Raw genomic sequence first — 19,161 nt, 5'->3', positions numbered from 1 at the left:
TCTCATTAGGTTGATGTTCCTCAAAAACAGTTTGTGAAACATCATGTTAGGGTCTCATAATTGAGCCTTGAAGGAATCTAGTTTCTTTATATTTGTTTACTTAATGTCACTTTTGAGCAGTTAGACTAGTTGAGTTGCAAAGTGGTAAGAAAATACAAAATAACCTATTTGCATAGCTTACAAATCACTTTCTACATAGATTTTCTAATTTGTTTATATGCTACTTTGTAAATCACAGAACACTTTTCATATTGTTATTTTAATTTTTAAAACAACCCAATTAGATAAATGTGGGAGGTATTTCAATTGCGGTTTTAGAGATCAGAACAAGCTAGAGGGTTAATGACATGAGTGAGGTTATGTAACTAATAAGTGGCAGAGTTTTTATCCTTTTCCTTTGATATTGAAGTCCATTGCTTATAGCATATTATTTTAATTTTAAACTTACAACCATGTATGGAAAGCAGGGAGGTGGTGATAGCCTCATTTCTAGGCTAAAATGGGGAACTATAAAAGACATTAACAATTTACCCAGTTTCAAGTAAATGCTGTTTATATTTCTATTTAAACTTTCACCATAAAGCAATAAATGATATATATTTCTTTTGAGTGTCTTTAGTGAAATGCTGAAGTTAGGCATATTTATAACTTGATGAGTGATCCCTTTGATTTAAAATATTTTTTATGTTACTCTAAAGTAAGACATTGAGTCTCTCCCCAGGGAAAGCAGAAAGATAAATATGAGTGATTTTATATTGCTATAACAGAATACCACAAATTGGGTAATTTATAAAGAAAAGTGATTTGTTTCTTATATTGTGGAGACTGGGAAGTTCAATATCAAGGTGCTGGCACCTGTGAGTGTCTTTATGCTCTGTCATCCTTTAGCAATGCAAGAGTTAATTTGTATAAGGAATCTAGTATTTTGATAAATAACCCACTCCTGGAATAATAATATTAATCCATTCTTGAGGATAGAAGCCTCATGACTTAATCACTTCTTATAAAGCCCAAACTCCTAACACTGTTGCACTGGGGATTCAGTCTCTTAACATATAAACTTTGAGAGACACATTCAAATCACAACAGTGAGATCCCCTTAGATTTCTTTTTCAGTTTGCTTCTATCCCACCTTCATCTGTCCAAGATTGACCATTTACTTACAAAGCCAGATCCCTTTTTTCTCCTTCAAATACAAAGACATTAAAACCTACCAAGATGATAATGACATTTGTTATACTTAAAATTTAAATATCATTTTTAAACCCGTTAGGTTAAATTTTATACAGAGTCAAAAATATCTTGAGGGAAAGCTGGGTTATGACAACACACATCTATAATCCCAGTCATTTTAGGAGGCTGAATCAGGAAGAATGCAGGTTGCATTGGCAACTTAGGGAGATCCTGTCTCAAAAATGTCTGGGTAGTAGCTCAGTGGCAGAACACCCCAGGTTCAATTCCCAATACCACAAAACAAAAATAAGTAAATAAAACTTAAGGAAGTTCTTTGGCTATGTTACTTCCTCTTCATTTAAAACTTTCAAAAATTAGGCTTCATAAGGAGAAATAAAAACTCATATAATAATGAATCAAGTAGCTATGCCAAAAAAGAAATAATATAGGAAATGTGATTTCAATGAAACGCTAAGTGGTATTTGCCAGTAATGGAAATCTTCAGAGGAAAGCCCATGGGAATGAAGTTAACATTTTTATAACAGTTATCCTTAGTGTTCTGCAGTGTGTCTGCTTTCTTGATTAGTGTTTTCTCATTTCATTAAGTTTAAATGTGGTTAAATTTCAGAATCGTGAACCTCTGATGCCATCTCCACAGTTTATCAAATCTTACTTCAGTTCTTTCACGGACGATATCATTTCTCAGCCCATGCTAAAAGGAGAGAAGTCTGACGAAGATAAGGACAAGGAAGGAGAAGCTTTAGAAGTAAAAGAAAAGTAAGTATATTAAGCATGGTGTCTACTGAATAGCTTTTTTGCTGCCATGTACTGTTCTTTGAGCTCATATGGATTTAGTCACCTAAAAAAAGAAAAAAAAAGAATCATATCCTCAGATACAGATAGATAAAAGTATAATAAAAAAAATTTTTATTATTGTAAAAATACTTCTCTTTCTAGCATGTGTTTGTTACTTTTTGGTGACTCAAGTTTTTACTGCCAGGAGTTTATCCTACTTGTACAGTCCTATGTGATACTCTCAAGTCAAGTGGTTGACTGTATTTGAATAGAGGCACTAACTTGAAAATTATTTTGTAGTTCAACACCCAAATGCTAGTGCAGGATTATTTTTAGTTTAGTTTATAAGTTGTGAGGTGCTTAGGAGTGCTTGAAGAGTAAATTTCTTCAAGGTTTTTTCTGCTTGCCCAGGAAAATACCATTTTTTAGACTTTTTATGTTTGATCCTGCAGAGAACTGAAACCAAAGCACATGGTGCTATGTTTACAACTGAAGATCTAGCCATATAATGGAGTATATATGCCATGTAGCCTGCTTATCATTGATTATTATCAGTACTTATGTTTCGCAGTGAAAACTAACTCTCCTCTAAGAGAAGGCACAGTACTATTACCAACATGACATTTTTAATTAATTTTGGATGAAAGAGCAATATTGTTCCAATAGTAAAATATAACAGGGCTTTTGCATCTAAAGCATTAGAGGCTTTGGGAAGCAGATTGCTTTTGATCTTTATATCCCAATTTTTCTATTGTTGTTGGCCGCCTTTTGGATGTACAAATATTAGTTGATACATGTTCTTTAAAAAATCATAGTTGGGGCTGGGGAGATAGCTCAGTTGGTAGAGTGCTTGTCTTGCAAGCATAAGGCCCTGGGTTCGATCCCCAGCACCGCCAAAAAAAAAAAAAAAAAAAAAATCATAGTAGGGAAATAAATGTTTGAGATCAGATAGCTCTGATGACAATGATGTAAATATTTTCCTCTTCTGGTTAGGAAATAGTCTTTCTCCCATAAAAACTACAGTGAAATTAATTATTCTAAGCTGTATTGAGAGGTGACAGGACATAGCCAGCTCTCATCAGAACACTAACTGGAATTGTCCTCAAATTTCTAAATTCTATTTCTGAACCTTAGTTTCATCATCTTTTAAATAGAGCTAGTAATACTTACCTTGCAGGGTTATTTGGGAGTTTAGAGATTATGATTATAAATACCTAGCACTTCAGTTCTCAACAAGAAGTAACTTTTTACTTTTGATTTGTTTCTATTTTGTTAACCTGGTGACCTGAAGAACAAAAAAAGAGTATAAGAAATGTTAGAATGTGATTATGGGAAATGTTATCGCAAAGTTAAAAGATTTTAATTCACATAACTTTTAAGTTGCATGCCAGTTTTCTTTATACCTAAAATAACTGCAGTGAGAAATTATATTTTAATTTACAGTGTCTTATACAGATGCTCCTTGACTTAAATGGAGTTACATCTCAATAAACACATCAAAGGTTGAAAATATCATAAGTCAAAAATGAATTTTACTACATCTAACCGACTGTGTATTATAGCTGAGGACATAGTACACTGTAGAGTATTGGTCGATTGTCTTCAGGATCCCATGGCTCACTGGGAACTGGCTTGCTGCCACTGCATAGAGTCAACAAGAGTATTGTAGCACATATCACTAGCCCGTGGTAAGATCAGAATTTGAAGTATGATTTCTACTGAAGTGTATCAAGTTAACACTAATAGTCAACATCTTAAAAGAATAATAAGTAATATTGTGCTCACTGCGATTTTAAAAACAAGTGTCTTTTAAAGTCCTATTTGATGGGAGAGTCTTCCTTTAAATTGACTTCTTTAGTAAGTCCACTTAATAACTCTACATCTGTTCTTTTAGGTGACACATGAATCTTCTTTAAGAGGAGCCTTTTAGTAATTACCTGTCTTCAGTCTTGTTCCCTTATTCGGTCCATTCTTTCACAAAACAGTGATCTTTACAAAGCACAGCTCTGATAATAACTCTTACCTTGGCTTTTATGACAATAAATTCATTTGATTATTTCCTATTTCTCTGTTCCTCTGTTAGGCATTAAACAACTGTTGAGTATTATCAGTGTGCCACAGACAGGAAGGTGTGTAAGTCAGGATCCTTACCCAAGTTACAGACCAATCTGTGTCTTTGATTAGCTTAAGTATCTAACTATCTAAGCCAGGGTGTTAACTTCAGGATTCTGCCTTTGCTTCAGAAATCCTAATTCACTTAATGTCTACCCTCAACTCCTGTTCCACACTGGCTGATTAACTTCTTAAAGCAGTGAGTAATTTCTTAACTTGGGTGTGATAAATGTGGCAAGATTTTAGCATTTGGTCCTTTCTTAGTAAATAATTTCCTGTTTGTTTTCATCTTCAGTTCTGGATATTTAAAAGCCAAACAGTACATGGAAGAAGAAAACTATGATAAAATCATAAGCGAGTGCTCAAAAGAAATAGAAGCTCAAGGCAAATACATGGCAGAAGCATTATTACTACGAGCTACATTCTACCTGCTTATTGGCAATGCCAATGCAGCCAAACCTGATTTAGATAAGGTCATCAGTTTGAAAGAAGCTAATGTGAAGGTACATTTTGAAATGCATGTGCATATGAAAAATTTAATAAATGGAAATGATGCTTTTATAGATGTTTTACCAACTACTTTAACATTCTGTCATTCTTCAAAAAGCTATTTTTGCTTTGAATGAAATTATACCTATGAATCTAAAAGATAAATATCAATAATGTGTATCTCAGCTCACAAAGTAAAAAAATGGTTTTTCTACAACATCTGGTAGTTTCAGCTTCCCCTTGTAACCGCTGCCTACTCTATTGAACTATATTTGGGTAATGGTAAGGGTAATATAGCAGTGCTATTGATAATGTTGTAAGTGGCTCAAGATACATAATACCAGAATATAAACTTGTTTAATGAGACTAAACATATTTAATAAGAAGAAAGATTTTGTTATAGGAAGGGAAAAGACAGGTCTAAAACTACAATATATTTTGTATTATAGGAAGGGAAAAAATAGATTCTAAGAATATGATATATAACCCTACTGAAAGTTTTTTGTAGTTGTGTGGTTGGAACAGCTTTTCATTTTCCATGTATTTGTGTAATTTTCATAATTAAGGTGGGGAGTGTCTTGAATTACATGATCCTTCTGCTTGGTGCTATGAGACACAACTTAGCCAACCGTTAACTACATTCCTCTTAATTTATTATTATCTCTGTAACCTGTTTCATTGAATTAAATATACTCTGTACTTTCTTTCACTTCCAAATGAATCATTCATATATTTGGGGGAATATAAAAGTTGTTTTTAAGGCTTAAATATTTGTAAAAGTTTAAAAATTAGATTTTCCAGTTGAAGATAACCTCCAAATATTATATTTAACTTTATTTCCTCCTGATGTTTCTGATGACTTATGTTCTATTGTGTTTGTTTTTTGTTTTTGGCACTGTTGATTGAACTCAGGGTGCTTTACCACTGGACTCAATCCCTAGCCCCTTTTTATTTTTTTCATTTTGAGACAGGGTCTCACTAAGTTGCTTAGGGCATTAAACATTTTTGTTAGAATTGTGGGGGCTACTCTTGGTTTATATATACATAAAATTGATATACATAGTATTGCTTCGAACAAAATTTTGAAGAAAAAACCTATTTGTTTTTATGATCAGAACTTTTAATTAACAGCAAGTGGTAATTATGTCTGCTGTATACCATGTATAAAATTAACCCAAAATGGATCAGATTCCTAAATGTAAGAGCTTAAAATATAAAAATCTTAGAAGAAAACTGATGAGTAAATGTTCATTATCCTGTACTAGGCAGGGGTTCCTAAGATATGACATCAAAAGCACAAGTAGCCAAAAAAAAATAAATTGGACTTCATCAAAATTAAAAACTTCTGTGTTTGACAATGGAGTTTTATTCAGCCATAGAAAAGAATGAAATAATGGCATTTGCTGGTAAGTGGATAGAAATGGAGAAAATCATGCTAAGTGAAATAAGCCAGAATCAGAAAATCAAGGGTTGAGCACTAGGGTTGTGGCTCAGTGGTAGAGCACTTGCCTAGCATGTGTGAGGCAGTGGGTTTGATTCTCAGCACCACATATGAATAAATGAATAAAATAAGGGTCTATCAACAACTAAAAATAAATGAGTGAAAGATTAGTAGAGTTGAGGAGAGAAAATAGGGGAGGTAAGAGGGAAAGAAAAGGGGGGTGGGAATTGAAATCAGATTCCTTGCATATATGGTTTTATCAAAATGAACCCAAATACTGTATAATTATAATGCTCTAAAATTTTAAGAAACTTTTATAATATGAAAAAACACCTTCCATAGAATGGGACAAAACAGTCATAAGTTATTTATCTGGTAAGGGGCTTGTAATCCAGAATAAAGAACTCTCAGAACTCAACAATAAAAAGACAATAAAAAGTGTACAAAGGATCTAAATAGACATTTCTCCAAAGAATATATATACATGGCTAGTAATAACATGAAAAGATGCTCACCATCATTAGCCATTAGGAAAATGTGAATCAAAAGCACAATGAGAGCTGGACATATGAGCAAACAGCTGTAATCCTAGCTATTTGGGAGGCTGAGGTAGGGAAGATCGTGAGTTCCAGGCTAACCTGAACAACCTATTGAGACCCTCTCTAAAAGTAAAAAGACAAAAAGGGCTGTGAAGATTGGGGGAAAAACAAAAAAAAGCTCAGTGGTAGAGCACTTGCCTGGCACGTGCAAAGTCCTGGATTCAATCTCCAGCATGGGGGAGGGGGAACCACATGAGATATCACTTCATTCCTCCTTGGATGGCTATATAATAAAAACAGACAGTAGGGTGTAAATCAAAAAGATGAGTAGTAACAAGTGTTGGTAAGGATGTAGAAAAATTGTAACCTTCCAAATTGCTGGTGGAATGTAAAATGGTAAAGCCTCTTTGGAAATTAATTTGCCAGTTTCTCAAAAAGTTAAATATACAAGTACCATGTGATCCAACAGTTTCACTCCTCAGTATATACCCAAGAGAACTGAATACATATATAAACATAAAAATTTATACATGAATGTTCATAGCATTGTTATTCATGATAACCAAAGATAGAAGCAACCCAAATGTCCATCAAGTGATGGATAAATAAAATGTGCTAATCTTTACAATGAAATATTATTCAGCCTTTAAAAAGAATGAATAATATATGCTACAACATAGATGAACTTTGAAAGCATTTGCTAAATGAAAAAAAAGTACCAAAAAAAAAAGCCATATGTTATATATGATATCAGAATATACAAGTCCATAGAAATGAACAGATGAGAGGTTTTCTAGGGATAGGGAACAGGAGAGACTGGGAATGGCTGTTAATGTGTATGGAGGTTTTTTTTGGTTGGGGGGAGTGTGATGGAAATATTCTGGAATTAGTGATAACCTAGTGATAGTGAATATACTCAACAACTGTTGGGGGTGCTCGGGATATAGCTCAGTTGGTAGAGTGCTTGCCTTGCAAGCAAGGACCTGGGTTCAATCCCCAGCACCACAAAAAAAAAAAAAGGAAAAGAAAAAAACAACTGTTGACATGTACACTTTGGAAGGATGACCTTTATAGCATGTAAATTCTGTCAGTTTATATTTTAAAACATCTAAATTGGGGGGAAAAGAAGTAATAATGAGCTTTTTCTCTGTTTGGGTCCATAGCTTCGAGCAAATGCCCTCATCAAAAGAGGGAGCATGTACATGCAACAGCAGCAGCCTTTACTGTCTACTCAGGATTTTAACATGGCTGCTGACATTGATCCTCAGAATGCAGATGTTTATCACCACCGAGGACAGGTAAATCTTTTTTTCTTACCTAGAGTTCTGACCTATAGATTGAATTATTTGATAATCAGTTTTGAGAATTTCTTGATTTTCTTACATCATAGCTGTGGGAAAAAAATATTGTACATCTTGAACATTTGTCTTTTAAAATCTTTATATTGAATGATGAAAAAAACCAGGAAAGCAAAAATACTGGCTTGCCGGTTCAGTTCATTTTTCATGTAATCCTGGTTAGTAGGTTTTCAGTGAATAAAACATTAATGACATTTAGTTAAACATTTTGAGTTAATGCTAGAATGAACAGGATAGTTTTTGTGGACTTCTTACTATTAAGAAAATATTAGCCTGGACTCCAAATAGTACCCTCCCCCAAAATAAAATCTGAATATAGAGTTTTATAATAGACATTTCATTTTTTAGTAAAAATAAATAGTGAAGAAAACAGTTTCCAACTACAGCATAACTCAGTGGTGGGGCCACAATTTTCTTAATATAACTTTTTAGAATGCAGTATGGTAGAAAGTAGTGCTATTCATCTAATAACAGAAAAGCTGTTCTTTCTAAATGGAGAATTTTAATGTTTCTGTAAAAAGGGTATTAGGAAATGTTGAGACAACCTTTTATGATTTTTGACATTTTCATCTTTCCTGGTAATACTCAAGATTATTTTGAAAGGTAATTATCTAAAATCTAACCTGTTTTGAAATCAAGAAATACAGAATGTTTAGTTTTTCTAGAAAAGGTTTCTGCTTAATAGTTCAAAGCGGGGCACACACATATAATCCCAGCTATATGGAGGCTGAAGCAAGAGGATTGACACTTCGTGACCAGCCTAGGCTATTGTTCATAATTGCAGTGCAAAAATGGTGAGCTGATCACTCGTTTACCAAAAAAAAAAAAAAAAAAAATGGACATCTGTTTGAAGCTTTAGAATCTTTCCTTTAAAAATTACAGAATAGGCTGGGCATAGTGGCACATACTTTTATAATCCCAGCAATGCAGGAGGCTGAGGCAGGAAGATTTCCAGTTCAATGCCAGCCTTCGCAACTTTGCAAAGCCCTAAGCAACTTAGTGAGACCCTGTCTCAAAATTTAAAATTTTTTGTAAAAGGGTTGGAGATGTAACTCTGTGGTTAAGTGCCCCTGGGTTAAATATATATATATATATATTTTTTTTTTTAAACTGGGGATTTATATGTATAATTATATATAATTACTTATATAATATATAATTGTATTTATATATGTAAATTTATATGTCTATATGGGGCTGGAGGTATAGCTCAGAGGTAAAGTGCCCCTGGGTTCAGTCCCAAAAAAAATTAATTAATTAGAATTACAGGATGGCAGTGAAACTCCACACCATTCATGAACAACCACAAGAATGGGATCCTAATTAGAATAAGTTTTACTCCATTTTTTATATATCAGAGTACACTCTACTGTCTTCTGTATCTAAAAACAACAAAATTTTTTTAAAAATTATAGGATAGTTCACTGTTTATACAAATTAATTCTATATTAAATAATTGCTACATGCTAAATATTAGCTATGGTAACAGAAGAGACCCTGGTACCTAACTCATGAACCCATTATCTTGAATTGCATTTGCGTATTTTTTTCCCTAGCTGAAAATACTGCTTGATCAAGTTGAAGAAGCAGTGGCAGATTTTGATGAATGTATTAGATTAAGACCTGAGTCTGCTCTGGCACAAGCTCAGAAATGTTTTGCATTGGTAGGTACTACATTATTTTGTAATTCCTAAATGCTTTTATTTTCAGTGTCAACAAAAATGAGTATCTCCATTGTCTTTAAGAATAATCTATTTTTCACCCAAAGGGTGACTACACGGAGAAAAAATATACTAATAAGCATATATGTTAATCCATATATACCTCCTATATTTCTCTAGATGTTTGTTTGATTTCATCTTGACAAATATTTGACCCTGACTTTATGCTATCCTAAACAGAACAGGTCTGCTTTTCTATAATAGAAGAGCACAAAGAACAAAAGCATTTTGAGGATCTAGTTTGTAATCATGACACCACATAACTTTTCTCTTCATCTCTCCTTTGTAGAGCTATCCTTGATATTCAGAAACACAAAACCGAAAAGGTGAAATAAGTGCACTTTTATTACAATTAAGTAACCAGAGTCCTGAAAGAATTTTTCTTTTATAAAAAGAAATTACATTACAACATAAACACACTTATAGATGAAAAATGATAAAAATTTATTAGGTTAAAAATTCCCACCAACCAAGATGCCCTTCAATTGATGAGTGGATAAAGAAAGTGGTAAATATACAAATGGAATATTACTCGGCCATAAAGAAGAATAAAATTATGGCATTTGCTGATAAGTGGATAAAGTTGAAAAATATCATGCTAAGTGAAAAATATCATGCCAAGTCCAAAAAACCAAAGGCCAAATGTTTTCTCTGATAAGTGGATGACGATATATAATGAGGGTGGGTGGCAGGGTAGGGAGAGAAGAATGAAGGAACTTTGGATAGTATAGAGGAAAATGAGGTGGGGGGGTGGGGGACAGAAAGAGACTAGAATGAGACAGTATTACTATATGTATGTATATGATTACATTGCGTACAACCATAGAAATGAAAAGTTGTACCCCATTTGTGTACAGTGAATCAAAATGCAGTCTGTAAAAATTTTTTTTAAAATTTATTTTTAAAAAAATCCCCCATGTAGCTGTGTACAGTGGCACATGCCTGTAATCCCAGTGGCTAGGGAGGCTGAGGCAGGAGGATCACGAGTTCAAACCCAGTCTCAGCAAAAGCGAGGCGCTAAGCAAATCAGTGAGACCCTGTCTCTCAATAAAATTCAAAATAGAGCTGGGGATGTGGCTCAGTGGTCAAGTGCCTATGAATTCAAGTACCCCCAGGACTGTCCCCTCCAATTAAAATTCCCCCATGTAGCAGGGCACATTGTGCACACCTGTAATCCCAGCAACTCAGGAGTCCGAGTCAGGAGGATTGAAAGTTTGAGGCCAGCTCTTTGATTTCCTATTGCTGTGGTATTTCCTTGAAACGCTTTAGAATGTAGCAAATTATGATGACAAATCATCTACTTTTCTGGAAAGAATTATATAATTTTGTGTCTTTTATATGTTCGAGAAGTTTTTGAGTTCTTGGTTTGACAGACCTGTTTTGATTTTTTTAAACAGTATCGCCAGGCATATACAGGAAACAATTCTTCACAAATCCAGGCAGCTATGAAAGGTTTTGAAGAGGTCATAAAGAAATTCCCAAGGTGTGCTGAAGGCTATGCACTGTATGCCCAGGTAAGTGATTTTTCTAAAACAAATTTTTAAAGAACTGCATTTGTTTGCTGAATCTCAGTATGGAAAACAGTGCTGCCTGATTGCAACTTTTTGCTGTTTCTCATGGCCCAGGCATGGTCTTAAATCACTCAGGAGAGGCTCTGATGTTACACAGTTTAGAAAACATAACCCTAAACTTACAGTGTGGTGAAGTTTATGGCAAACATTTCTCCTTTGTTTTCATTTGGAACTGATTTACAAAAAGTAATTAACCTTAGAAAAATAGACTGTTTGTAATTGGGTGGGGAAAATATTAATGGAAAGGTATTTTGTTTTTCCTTGACTTTTTGAGACAGGGTTTCACTCTGTTACCCAGGCTGGTCTTGAAGTCCTGAGCTCAAGTGATGCTCCCAAGTGCTGGGATTATAGGGACCTTCCACTATACCCAGCATTAGAAGAGTTTTCTTGTTGTGTGATCACTGTCCTTTTAAATAGTTAGCTAGGCTTTTTAATAATTTAATGGCCTATTTTAATTTCCTTTTGGTTTGTCTAAAATTCTTGATGCTTTAATGTTTTAGGACTGAAACTGAGGAAAGTAGGACTTAAGTTTGAATTTAACTTTTTAATTGAGTCTGAAATTGAGAAATTAATAATTTTAAATCACCTTTTTTAATAAAAATGATTAGCTTCTGAAAGCTTCAGTTATACTTTGCCCCCGAGTCTTTCAATTTGAAAGTTGTTTTTGGTGTCTGCATAAACTAGCCATCTCATTAGTCCGTTGATTTTCTAACTGATTCTTTATTACAAAAAAAAAAAAAAAAGAAAAGTTGGAGTTCATTTCTCCACTAACATCTGAGAACTCAAAAACATTTTAAAATTACCATCCCTGGTAGATTCTTCTCCTTAAACCATTCTTAAGGTAGCCTATTTTGGTTTTAGTTTCCTTCATGCTGTCTTTAGGCCAGGTTATAAGGTAATTTTCACAAGGATTTTGAGGGTTGATTGAGAAGAGGGACTATGAAAAGATTGATTTGTGTTGGATCTATTCTTAGAAGGTAGGTTCTTCACATCACTGCATTATCAGGATTGAAATTGTGGGATATGAAACAATCCAGAAGTCTTTTAAACCTCTGTTCGAAATAATGTCATCTCTTTAGTCATAGTTCTTTACAATTCCTGAGATAATAATATATGAAACATTGGTTGCTGGCTACACACTAATTAATTATAATTAATAGTATACACTATATAATAATTGTATATAGTGTATCAATATTCAAATAAGGCCATTGTACATTTTTATCAGATGATATTTGTATCGATCAGGTACACTGAGGGCTAAACCTTAATTAGTAATATACCAGAAAGTGACACCATTATCACGGAATTTAAAAGGACTTTTTTTTGGTGCAGATTTCTATGAGGATTTGAGAGAGCAAAGGCACTGAATAGCTTTAAAGAAATCAGTACTATCAACAACTTTTCTGCAGAGGTTTTTGTTTTTGATCTGTTTATTAATTTTGCAGTCCTGGGATTTGAACCCAGATGTGTGTTCTACCAAGACACATAGCCCAACCACTTGTTACTTTGAGATAGGACCCCGCTAAGTTGCCAAAGCTGGCCTCAAACCTTGTGATCCTCTTTCCTCAACCTCCTGAGTCGCTGGGATTACAGCGTGTGCTTGCCTGCCCTCTGCAGAGCTTTTCTTACTTGCATATTCCCTTTAAGTGTTACATCTTCAAAATTGGTTTGACCTGACTTATGTGAACTGTCTCCTTATCAGCACAAGCATTTTAACAGTGTATTTGCACTGGAATTTCTAATTTTTATTTACATAGTTAAATGTAACTATTACACATATACACATATATATTTAAATCCTACTTTCAGTAGTTCATATATATATAATTAATTATATTAACTGTTTTTAATCCTCAACTTGGTCTTAAATACTAAGAACTCTGAGCATGATATGGTATCCACATAATCTATTTCAGCCATGAAATTTGTATAAAAGTACCTTTACCACATGCTTGCCTATAATCTTAGCTACTTGGGAGGCTGAGATAAGGAAGATTGAAAGTTCAAGGCCAGTCTAGGCAATTTAGCAAGACCCTGTCTCAAAATAAAAAATGTAAAGGGCTGGGGTTGTAGCTCAGTGGTAGGGCATCCCTCTACTCACAGTTCAAAAAAAAAAGTACTTGTGTCTGCTTTTGTTTTTATTAGTCATCTTTTAAGGAATGACTCCAACAATTAACACACACATGTTAACTTATTAACTTATCCTTCCAAGTGAGTTTTGCCCTTAAAGTAATGCCTTTAAGATATATATTATGATAAATTATGGGTAAGCAGATGAACATACTTGTGAGATGATAATATAAGAACCGTTACTGAGAGTGGGATTTTCTTATTCCACAGTTTCCCAGATTATCTGGTTACATATAACTACTTTGAAAAATGAGAGGACAGTTAAGGTTTCATATTTATAACAGTTCCACCTAGAAACTCCTGTAATTAAGATGTAAAATTTAAATCAGTTTAAATAACAATTATTTAAAACATAATAATTTGGTAATGAAGTAAATTTTAATAATAATAAGCAATATGCTTTTGTGTTTAGGTTAACAGTTTCTTTAATATAACTGAAGTATTTCCTTACATAGGCATTAACAGATCAACAACAATTTGGTAAAGCTGATGAAATGTATGATAAATGTATTGATTTGGAACCAGATAATGCCACAACATATGTTCATAAAGGGTATGTATTTTTGTGGTTCTGTTTGTTCCAATAAGATAATATAATTTCTCCTTCATTTTACTAAAGTGGATTTCTTTTGGCTTTTGAGGAGTGGGATTGTGGTAGAGAAGTGTAAGTGAGTTAATCAACCAGTTTCCTAACACATATAAATGCTGGTTTTTTTTTTTTTGTTTTTGTTTTTGTTTTTTAATGTTTTTTAGCTGTAGATGAACACACTACTTTCATTTATTTTTATTTTTATATGGTGCTAAGCTTTGAACCCAGTGCCTCTCGTGTGCTAATAAGCAAGCACTCTACCACTGAGCTACAGCCCCAGCCCTGTTTCATTCTTACATAAAAATGTACCATTTTTACTGTAGCTTAAGGGATTCAATTTTAGTTCAGAACATCCTGTCAAATGTTACTTATATCAAAATAGGAAAAATACATAGTGTGCATTTCTTATCCTTGTGTACTTGTACAATGTAAAAATTAAGGAATGCTAGGCAAATCAATAATGGAGCCCAAGCCAGGCACAATGTCACTCGCCTGTAATCCCAGCAACTTAGTAAGGCCCTAAGCAACTCAGTGAGAACCTGTCTCTAAAAAATATAAAAAACAGTCTGGGGATATGGCTTGGTGGTTAAATACCCTGGGTTTAATTCCTGGTTCCAAAAGGGAAAAAAAATGGAGCCCAGACCATTGGATACTGTTGTGGTGTGTGTGTGTGTTGTTTCTGTGGTGCTAGAAATTGAACCCAGATGGGCTGGGAAGGTAGCTCAGCTGGTAGAGTGCTTGCCTTGCAAGCACAAGGCCCTGAATTCGATCCCCAGTACCTCAAAAAAAAAAAAAAAAGTGAAATTGAACCCAGGGCCTTAGGCATAATAAGCTCATGCTCTACTGCTGAGCTATACCCCTAGCCCAGATGTGCTTTGTTTTTGTTTCTGCATAATAAGGAATGTAAACTACAAAACTAGTAATAGGTTGGAAAACACACACACACACACACACACACACACAGTGTGATACCGATTATGTACTGCTTTGATTTGTTTTTCTTTATAAGTCAAAATATGAATTTATTAAGGGTAGAAGTTGAGTAACACATTTGTATTTCTATTAATACGGAGCCATGGTCACTTATGATTACTTTTTTGCATTTGCAGTTTACTTCAACTTCAATGGAAACAAGATTTGGATAGAGGTTTGGAGCTTATCAGCAAAGCTATTGAAATTGATAATAAATGTGATTTTGCCTATGAAACCATGGGAACTATTGAAGTGCAAAGGTAACTTATAGAGTCTGTTCTTAGCAAGTTTTTGGTAGCTCCATAGGGTATCTTTTTGTTCTCTTTACATACGTGTTATTATTATGCCTATTGATGCAAGCATCCCTTGAAACTATGCAGCTTTTATATGCCTCATTTTATCATTCTTCCAAATTAAAAATCACACTTGTAAAATTGTATGAGTCTATGCATTAGAAAAGGAAACTGTCTTTCTCTAATGTCTGTTGTGTGTTCTTTCCTCCTTTCCCTTGTTATTCATGTTGGAAGGAAAAAAAGTAATGCGGTATAAGGAATACAGAATAAGAAAGATTGGTAGCCAGGTTGCCATGAGATCTAGATTCTACAAAGAAGCAACCAAAGAAGGAACAAACAAGTAGAAAAGTTGTAACATCTTCTCTGAGCCCCTGAGTTTTCTTTAAAATTAGGATTAGATAAAATTATGTTTTCCAACTCTGACTTTCCATAACTTCTTGTTCGTATAAATGTTTATCCAGAGTTACTTTTAAAGATCTACATTAACAGGTATAATTGTTGATGCATGGGACTTACTGTAGTACAGCATCTTAATGGTGGCATTGCCTTCCATTTGAGTACCTATTTTAGGTCAAGTACTAAACTCAAGGTGTTCTCCAAATATTACTTAAATTGATCTATACACCCCTCTTTATAAAGATGGAGAATGTATATATGGTCCTGCATTCCGTTGAACAGTGCAGAAACTAATGCCCAGGCCAATTATGTTAACAAAGTGAATCAGGAATACAAGATTCAAGTCCCTATTTCACTGATATCAAAATCACTGATCCTGTCACTATCACTTGAACCATTCTGTACTGACAGTTGCATATAGATATTTCTAATTTGTTAATGTGAATAATACGTTCTCCTACTAGAATAGAGTATTTGTTCTTAATCATTCTTGAGCAAAGCTATGAATCTTTTTAGAATAGTGCATGTATAAAAACACTTTGTATTTAATTTAAGGTGTTTATAAATCATGCTGTGACCCTGATTTAATCAAGTGGTAGGTGACATTTCATTTGGTAATTGTTTTTTAAGAATTCCATTGTAAATCTTACTTTACATTTAAATAAAACTAATGTGAATGAATGAATAAAATTGCTGATTATGCTAGGGTTTAGCATATCTGCTAGCTGTTGACCTAATATCTGAACTCCTATAAAGATTTTTTTTTTTTGAAAATAAGTCTATCATGTAGGCATATGTTATAGTAGGTTAAATATAGTCACCCTAGAGGTTCCTCTTACTTCTTAGAATCTAACTGGCACATATGTAGTAGGTACTTAATAAATACTTGTTTTGGGATTACATACCTGTATGCATATATACATTGTTACTTAAAACAGTTGTTTCTCAGTAATTGTATAAAGCCTAGCTACACTTAGACTGTTATGAGGTCCGTTTCATCTTATTGCTCAAGCATATTTATCTATTTACTCAAAAAACAGATACTAATTATCAGCCATTATCTAAGTTCTGGGACTTGAAAGGAGCTAGTAAGATTATGGTGTAAACAAACATACATTCATCTGACTATGCATAGAATTAAATAGAACACTGGGAACACTGATGGTAAAGCAGCTAGTTCCCTGTTCTAGGAAGGGAAGGGGAATATATTTTTCATGAGGATATGGTATTTGAACTGGGCCCTGCAAGTTGAGGATTTGACCAGAATCGGGCAAACAGGCAGTAAATAATCTGAGTTTTGTATGCAGGAATGAGTGTTGGCAGAGTCAAAGGACTGCGATTGTCCTTTGTGACAGAGAAGTGCATGGGGCTGGGCATAGGGTGGTAAGAGATGAGGTTCAAAGGTGGGCTTGCACAAGCCTTCGAAGTTAAGGCCACTGAAGAAAAGCCTTCAGTTCTCTGAGGCTGTCACTGCTTTCTAAAGGAGCTTCATATTTCAGCAGAAACATGTAAACTTTAGGAACCCAACAGAATTACAATTTTAAATAACCCATATGATTTAAGTAGCCCTCCCCCACTTTTTTTTAATAAATAAAGAATGTAAGAGGTATATGGAAGTACACAGTATTTGCAAAAGCAGTTAACATTCCCTGAGTGCTTTCAGTGTGCTAGGCACTTTGTTTTATGAAAGAAGTATCTTACTAGAATCACAGTTGAAATTTAGTGGTCATTAGATTTCATGTAGTAGCACTTAATAGACTTTATTAGATATTGTGAAATGCCTATTTAATCTGAGAATTCTTAAAATTTTGTTCTTTTAGAGGTAACATGGAGAAAGCCATTGACATGTTCAACAAAGCTATTAACCTGGCCAAATCAGAAATGGAGATGGCTCATCTGTATTCACTTTGCGATGCTGCCCATGCCCAGACAGAAGTTGCAAAGAAATATGGATTAAAACCACCAACATTATAAAACAAGGGGAAAGGAGACTGATGTTCTTTTTAAAAGTTTACCCCCCTCTTCAACTGAACCCTAAGGACACTCATGAACTGTGTTGAATGGTGGAACTTAGTATTCCCCTTTGTGGTGTTGTCATTCTTTACATGTTTCATGTTTAAATGTTGTGGGCGTGGCTGCTGAAGGAAGTTTGCAGTCTTGCAGCTTTTATTCCCTGTGCAACAGAAGCTTAGAACCTGTTAAAGGGATATTAAAACAACATTGCAGAGTACAAAAGATAATTTGGTCATGCAAATAAAAACTTTGATTTGTTGATTCTTTTTTTTTTTTTTTTTAATGGGTGGGGGTGGATTATGTTCTGGGTGATTTTGTCTAAATATGTGTGTGTGTGTGTGTGTATAATATATGAGTCTTTTACAATATGTTGGTTTTTAAATTAACAGTATATAAGTAATTTCTTTTATATTCAATTAATCCTTTTTAGTTGATTTTTTTTTTTTTAAGGATGCAAAGCTTAAATGGGGATTACAGTAAATCGAGAGATCCTTTAACCATTGCCAGCATGCACAATGCCTCTGATTCTGCAGAACTTTAGAAACTTAAAAGTCCACAGCAGCTGGTTTTTATTCAGTAAATTTTGCAGAAGCAAAATATTCTGATTGATATCTGTACTAGAAGACTATAATGGAGAAGTGGATCAGGAAAAAAGGTAAGCTGAAATAAAAGTGTGTTCATAATTGCCAATGGCTTTTTTCTGCAATAAATACTATTTTAAGTGTACCTTTTTTAAAAAAGTGCAGGTTACGTGTATAGCCCAAATAAATATGGAGTATGTTCATGGGAGTCTTTAATTTGCTTAAATTTTCTAGTGAAAAAAATGTGACTAAGTTCAGAAAGGATATAAGTCTTGGAGCCAGAACAGTTGTGGGGGTTTTGGGGGGATGGTGTTTGTTTTTTCAGAACATAGTATTTTTTGAAATGACAAGTATAGTGCTTTAGCTATGGCTACAAGTGCTTAAGGAATTTTGAGCCAGTATTTTCAAAGATGCTGAATACTTGCAGAATGCTTTTTTGTGTTGCACTAATCTCATCCTCTAAGGACTAATGGCCCATTTCCAGGTGTTCACTAGGAATACTGAGAGCAGATTTTTTGTTCTGTTGATTTTATCTGTACTCCCCCTTACTTAGGAATCACTTAAGTGTACTTCCAGTTACTTTTATAGACCATTCTTTGGCTTATGTGCAAAAGGATCTTTCAGGTGGGGGAAGGGCTGTGTTCTTAACAGGTCTCTTTGTTTTAGACATCAGATAAGGAGGGGTTTATTTAAGTCTGAATATAAAGAGCAAGCGTTATGTTACACTTTTCTGGAAATGAAGTCTAATTATAGTTTACATTGTTGGAAGTAAAGGAACATTTTACTCTCTTTGAAAGGGTGCTTTTTCCTGTTGAAACCAAAAAGATTTTGTCTATAAATGCTATCTTTTTAGAAATAACTAGAAATGATTATTCTTCCAAATAAGTCTTTGGAAAATATTGAGGCCACCAACAGATTTTTAGTTGGGATGGTTAACATAATTTAAGATTGGGATAATGGAAAACTGGAGAGCTCTACATTTTGT

At 34.0% G+C, this 19,161-nt stretch overlaps 1 protein-coding gene across 1 annotated transcript in view; it reads left to right on the top strand.

Moving 5' to 3' along the window:
* Positions 1-17,856, top strand: part of TOMM70 (translocase of outer mitochondrial membrane 70) — a 34,257-nt gene extending 16,401 nt beyond the window's left edge. Inside the window, exons 5-12 of the mRNA XM_079101395.1 lie at positions 1,802-1,950; positions 4,376-4,583; positions 7,713-7,847; positions 9,464-9,571; positions 11,026-11,142; positions 13,788-13,885; positions 15,031-15,153; positions 17,403-17,856. Of these exons, the coding sequence (XP_078957521.1) occupies positions 1,802-1,950; positions 4,376-4,583; positions 7,713-7,847; positions 9,464-9,571; positions 11,026-11,142; positions 13,788-13,885; positions 15,031-15,153; positions 17,403-17,556 (1,092 nt within the window). The 3' untranslated portion in view covers positions 17,557-17,856. The remainder of the gene's footprint in view (positions 1-1,801; positions 1,951-4,375; positions 4,584-7,712; positions 7,848-9,463; positions 9,572-11,025; positions 11,143-13,787; positions 13,886-15,030; positions 15,154-17,402) is intronic.
* The last annotated feature ends 1,305 nt before the right edge of the window (positions 17,857-19,161 follow it).

The sequence above is a fragment of the Sciurus vulgaris genome (assembly GCF_902686455.1).
Source record: "Sciurus vulgaris genome assembly, chromosome: 10".
Taxonomy (NCBI): domain Eukaryota; kingdom Metazoa; phylum Chordata; class Mammalia; order Rodentia; family Sciuridae; genus Sciurus; species Sciurus vulgaris.
Note: the sequence above shows the minus strand (reverse complement) of the source record. Positions and strands in the feature narration are given on the sequence as shown.